Consider the following 6000-nt stretch of genomic DNA (forward strand, 5'->3'; position numbering starts at 1 on the left):
GGTGGGAGAGGAAGGCTCATTAACAAACCGTGATTATTATTAGAGAGAGAGAAGCAAGCAGGCAGGCGGGGAGAGAAGAGGCCTCATTAACAAATCGGATTATTATTAGACAGAGAGAGAGAGAGAGAGAAGCAAGCAGGCAGGCAGGGAGAGAAGAAGCAGCCTCATTAACAAATCAGAGTTTTATTAGACAGAGAGAGAAGCAAGCATCCAGGTGGGAGAGAAGAAGCCTCATTAACAAATCCTCATTATTATTAGAGAGAGAAGCAAGCAGGCAGGCAGGGAGAGAAGAAGGCTCATTTACAAATCTGATTATTATTAGAGAGAGAGAAGCAAGCAGCCAGGCGGGAAGAGAAGAAGCCTCATTAACAAATCCTCATTATTATTAGAGAAAGAGCGAGAGAGAAGCAAGCAGGCAGGCAGGGAGAGAAGAAGAAGGGTCATTAACAAATCGAATTGTTATTAGAAAGAGAGAGAGAGAGAGAGAGAGAGAGAGAGAGAGAAGAAAGCAGCCAGGCGAGGAGAGAAGAAGCCTCATTAACAAATCCTGATGATTATTAGAGAAAGAAAGAGAGGGAGAAGCAGGCAGCCAGGCAGGGAGAGAAGGTCTATTAACAAATCCTGATTATTATTAGAGAAAGAGAGAGAGAAGCAGGCAGCCAGGTAGGGAGAAAAGGCTTAACAACAAATCCTGATTATTATTAGAGAGAGAGAGAGAGAGAGAGAGAGAGAGAGAAGCAAGCAGGCAGGAGGCAGGCAGGGAGAGAAATAGGCTCATTAACAAATCGGATTATTGTTAGAGACAGTAAGAGAGAGAGAGAAGGAAGCAGGCAGGAGGGAGAGAAGAAGGTGGCTCATTAACAAATCCTCATTATTATTATTATTATTAGAGAGAGAGAGAAGCAAAGCAGGCGGGGGGGGGGAGAGAAGAAGGCGGCTCATTAACAAATCCTCATTATTATTATTATTATTAGAGAGAGAGAAGCAAAGCAGGCAGGTGAGGAGAGATGAAGGGCCATTAACAAATCCTCATTATTATTATTAGAGAGAGAGAAGCAAAGCAGGCAGGTGAGGAGAGATGAAGGGCCATTAACAAATCCTCATTATTATTATTATTATTAGAGAGAGAGAGAAGCAAAGCAGGCAGGTGAGGAGAGATGAAGGGTCATTAACAAATCCTCATTATTATTATTATTAGAGAGAGAAGCAAAGCAGGCGGGCGGGGAGAGAAGAAGAAGGCTCATTAACAAATCCTCGTTATTATTAGAGAGAAGCAAAGCAGGCAGGCAGGGAGAGAAGAAGAAGGCTCATTAACAAATCCTCATTATTAATATCAGAGAGAGAGAAGGAAGCAGGCAGGCAGAGAGAAGGCTCATTAACAAATTATTATTATTATTAGAGAGAGAGAAGCAGGCAGGCGGGGAGAGAAAAAGAAGGCTCATTAACAAATCCTCATTATTATTATTATTATTAGAGAGAGAGAAGGAAGCAGGCAGGCGGGGAGAGAAGGCTCATTAACAAATTATAATTATTATTATTATTAGAGAGAGAGAAGCAAGCAGGCGGGAAGAGAAGAAGGCGGCTCATGAACAAATCATTATTATTATTATTATTATTATTAGAGAGAGAAGGAAGCAGCCAGGCAGAGAGAAGGCTCATTAACTATTATTATTATTATTCATTCATTCATTCAATAGTATTTATTGAGCGCTTACTATGTGCAGAGCACTGTACTAAGCGATTGGAATGAACAAGTCGGCAACAGATTTAGAGATATTAGAGATATTAACTAGATATTAGATGTTAGATTAGATTAGATATTAGAGAGAGAGAGAAGCAGGCAGGCGGGAAGAGAAGGCGGTGGCTCATGAACAAATCCTCATTATTATTATTATTATTAGAGAGAAGGAAGCAGCCAGGCGGAGAGAAGGCTCATTAACAAATTATAATGATTATTATTATTAGAGAGAGAGAAGCAGGCAGGTGGGAAGAGAAGGCGGCGGCTCATGAACAAATCCTCATTATTATTATTATTATTAGAGAGAAAAAGGAAGCAGCCAGGCGGAGAGAAGGCTCATTAACAAATTATTATTATTATTATTAGAGAGAGAGAGAGAAGCAGGCAGGCGGGAAGGCTCATGAACAAATCCTCATTATTATTATTATTATTATTAGAGAGAGAGAAGCAGGCAGGTGGGGAGAGAAAAAGAAGGCTCATGAACAAATCCTATTATTATTATTATTATTATTAGAGAGAGAGAAGCAGGCAGGTGGGGAGAGAAAAAGAAGGCTCAGGAACAAATCCTCATTATTATTATTATTATTATTAGAGAGAGAGAAGGAAGCAGGCAGGCGGGGAGAGAAGGCTCAGGAACAAATCCTCATTATTATTATTATTATTATTGGAGAGAGAGAAGGAAGCAGGCAGGTGGGGAGAGAAAAAGAAGGCTCATGAACAAATCCTATTATTATTATTATTATTATTAGAGAGAGAGAAGCAGGCAGGTGGGGAGAGAAAAAGAAGGCTCAGGAACAAATCCTCATTATTATTATTATTATTAGAGAGAGAGAAGGAAGCAGGCAGGCGGGGAGAGAAGGCTCAGGAACAAATCCTCATTATTATTATTATTATTATTAGAGAGAGAGAAGGAAGCAGGCAGGCGGGGAGAGAAAAAGAAGGCTCATGAACAAATCCTCATCATTATTATTATCAGAGAGACAGAAGGAAGCAGCCAGGCGGAGAGAAGGCTCATTAACAAATTATTATTATTATTATTATTAGAGAGAGAGAAGGAAGCAGGCAGGCGGGAAGAGAAGAAGGCGGCTCATGAACAAATCCTCATCATTATTATGAGAGAGAGAGAGAGAGCAGGAAGCAGGCAGGCGGGGAGAGAAAAAGACGGCTCATGAACAAATCCTCCTTATTATTATTATTATTATTATTATTATTAGAGAGCGCGCGCGCAGGCGCAGAGGGGCGGGGAGAGAAGGGGGTCCCGAGTGGTTCGTTGGGTCCTTCGGTCGGCTTCCGGGGGGGGGTCCCGGAGCGCTCAGTCCGGTCCGGTCCGGCCGGGCCCGTCCCGCGGGGGGCGCTCAGTACACAGCCCCCAACGCCGGCGCCGCTTCCCCCCACCGCCGCTGGGGGCGCGCCGGAGCTCCCCCCTCCGGGCACAATGCGCGCGCGCCCCCGCGGCCGCCTGACAGGGCGCGCGCGCGCCCCCCCCCCGCGGGACCACGTGACCGGCGGCCCCTCCCCTCCCCCCCCGCGAGCGCGCGCGCGCGCGCGGCCTCTCACCTTGGGCGCCGTAGGGCGGCGCGGAGGAGGAGGAGGAGGCGGCGGCGGGGGGCGGCGGCGGGGCGGCGAGCAGCGGCGCGGGCAGCATGAGGTAGCGCTGCGGGGCGGGCAGGCAGCGCTGGCAGAAGGAGTGCAGGCAGGGCAGCAGCTTGGGCGCCCGGCTCTGGATGTTCTGGCGGCAGACGGCGCAAGTGTCCAACAGGTTGAGGCGGGCCGCCTCCCCGCCCCGCTCCGAGTCGGGGCCCTGGCGGCTCTCCGCCTCGTTCTCCGCCTTCTCCATTGTCCCGCCGCGGGGAGGGGGCGCCTTCCGGGGGCTCCTGGGCCGCCGCCGGGCCTCGCCGAGCGACGGGAGGCTTCAGCGGCCCAACATGGCCAACCCCCCGCCCGCCCGCGGCCAATCCCCGCCCCTCGTCCGGACAATCGGGTCCCGCCCCTCCCCGCGCCCGCAGCCAATCACCGCCTCTCGTCCGGCCGGCCGGGGCCCGCCCCCCTGCGCCCAACGGAAAGCCACGCCCTCCGCCGCCGCAGCCAATCCCAGGCCCCCGTCCGGGCAGGCGGGTCCCGCCCCCCCGCGCCCTCAGCCAATCGCCGCCCCCCGCGCCCGCCGCCAATCCCCGCCCTGCGCCCGCCAGTCAAGCCCCTGGCCCGCCAGCCAGAGCCCGCTCCCCTCGCCTGCCAACCGGGTCCCGCCCCCCCCGCGCCCTCAGCCAATCCCCGCCCGGCGCCCTCAGTCGATCACCGCCCCGCAGGGCCCAAGGATGAGCCCCGCCCCCTCGCCCGCAGCCAGGCCCCGCCCCCGTCACGCGCAGCCAATCCCCGCCCTTCTTCCAGCCAGCCAGGCCCCGCCCCCTCACCCGCAGCCAATCCCCGCCCTCTCCCAGCCAGCCAGGCCCCGCCCCCTCACCCGCGGCCAATCCCCGCCCTTCTTCCATCCAGCCAGGCCCCGCCCCCTCGCCCGCAGCCAATCCCCGCCCCTCTTCCCGCCAGCCAGGCCGCGCCCCCCGCTCCCGCAGCCAATCCCCGGCCCCTCCCCTCCAGCCAATCCCCGCCTCCGAGCGTCCCCGCCCCCGGTCCCCTCCAATCAGGCCCCCGCCCCAGATAAGCCCCGCCCCCCGGGTCCGGCCGCTGACGTCATCCCCTTAACCCCCTCCTAATGCCCGCGCCCCTTTGTGTCCATCCGTCCTATTTACTGCGCGCTTGCTCCGTGCAAAGCACTGTGCGAAGCGTTTGGGCGAGCGCTATGAACACTCAGTAGACGCACTCACTCATTCCAGCGCATTTAGAATAATGATGGCATTGGTTCAGCGCTTACTATGTGCCAACCACTTAAATACCAAATACCAACATTATTTTTATCATTATTATTATTATAATGAATACCAACATTATTATTATCATTATTATTATTATAATGTTGGTATTTGTGAAGCGCTTCCTAGGTGCAGAGCACCGTTCTAAGCGCCGGGGGAGATCCAGGGTCATCGGGTGGTCCCACGTGGGGCTGCCGGTCTTCATCCCCATTTTCCAGATGAGGGAATTGAGGCCCAGAGAAGTGAAGTGACTCGCCCACAGTCACCCGGCTGACAAGTCGGGATTCGAACCCATGACCTCTGACTCCAAAGCCCAGGCTCTTTCCACGGAGCCACCCTGTTTCCCTATTATTATTATTGTTATTATTATTATTATTATTATTATGAGGCTGGACGAGAACCTCATGGCTCTTGAAAGGGTTCTATGGTGTACCTGGTAAAATCCCTACTATCGACAGCTTCTCCATGAGGGTTCCATGGGCCCCCTACAGATTGGGATGAAAAAAAAGGAATTTTCCGCTGGAATCCATCCCTGTCTCGCACTGACCCAGCACCATTCAGTCAGCAAGTCCGTCGTCTTTACTGAGCGCTGACTGTGTGCGATATAATAATGTTGGTATTTGGTAAGCGCTCACTAGGTGCAGAGCACTGTTCTAAGCGCTGGGGGAGATCCAGGGCTATCAGGTTGAACCACGTGAGGCTCCCAGTCTTCATCCCCATTTTAATAATAATAATGATAATGTTGCTATTTGTTAAGCACCTACTATGTGCAGAGCGCTGTTCTAAGCGCTGGGGCAGATACAGGGTCATCAGGTTGTCCTACGTGAGGCTCACAGTCTTCATCTCCATTTTACAGGTGAGGCAACTGAGGCACAGAGAAGTGAAGTGACTTGCCCATAGTCACACAGCTGACAAGTGGCAGAGCAGGAATTCGAACCCAAGACCTCTGACTCCCAAGCCCGGGCTCTTTCCATGGAGCCACGCTGCTTATGAGGGAACTGAGGCCCAGAGAAGTGAAGTGACTTGCCCATAGTCACACAGCTGACAAGTGGCAGAGCAGGAATTCGAACCCAAGACCTCTGACTCCCAAGCCCGGGCTCTTTCCATGGAGCCACGCTGCTTATGAGGGAACTGAGGCCCAGAGAAGTGAAGTGACTTGCCCATAGTCACACAGCTGACAAGTGGCGGAGCCAGAATTCGAACCCATGACCTCTGACTCCGAAGCCCGGGCTCTTTCCCGCTTCTCCACCAAGCAGTTGGGAGAGTATGAAGCAACAATTTACCAGACACTTTCCCGGCTCCCAACGAGCTTTCAGTCGAAAGGGAGTTTAGAGTCTAAAGTCAGATCCTTCACTCTCCAGGCGAGAGAACTGAACCGCTTTACGGTTGAAACGT

General features: G+C 52.3%; 1 protein-coding gene across 2 annotated transcripts in view; it reads right to left on the minus strand.

Moving 5' to 3' along the window:
- Positions 1-3670, minus strand: part of TRIM24 (tripartite motif containing 24) — a 58284-nt gene extending 54614 nt beyond the window's left edge. For both annotated transcript variants that reach the window (XM_029075056.2, XM_029075055.2), the window contains exon 1: positions 3296-3670. In XM_029075056.2, coding sequence (XP_028930889.1) covers positions 3296-3575 — 280 coding nt within the window. In that variant the 5' untranslated portion in view covers positions 3576-3670. The remainder of the gene's footprint in view (positions 1-3295) is intronic.
- Between the last annotated feature and the right edge of the window lie 2330 nt (positions 3671-6000).

Source organism: Ornithorhynchus anatinus, chromosome 11, assembly GCF_004115215.2.
Source record: "Ornithorhynchus anatinus isolate Pmale09 chromosome 11, mOrnAna1.pri.v4, whole genome shotgun sequence".
In the NCBI taxonomy this organism is placed as follows: Eukaryota; Metazoa; Chordata; class Mammalia; order Monotremata; family Ornithorhynchidae; genus Ornithorhynchus; species Ornithorhynchus anatinus.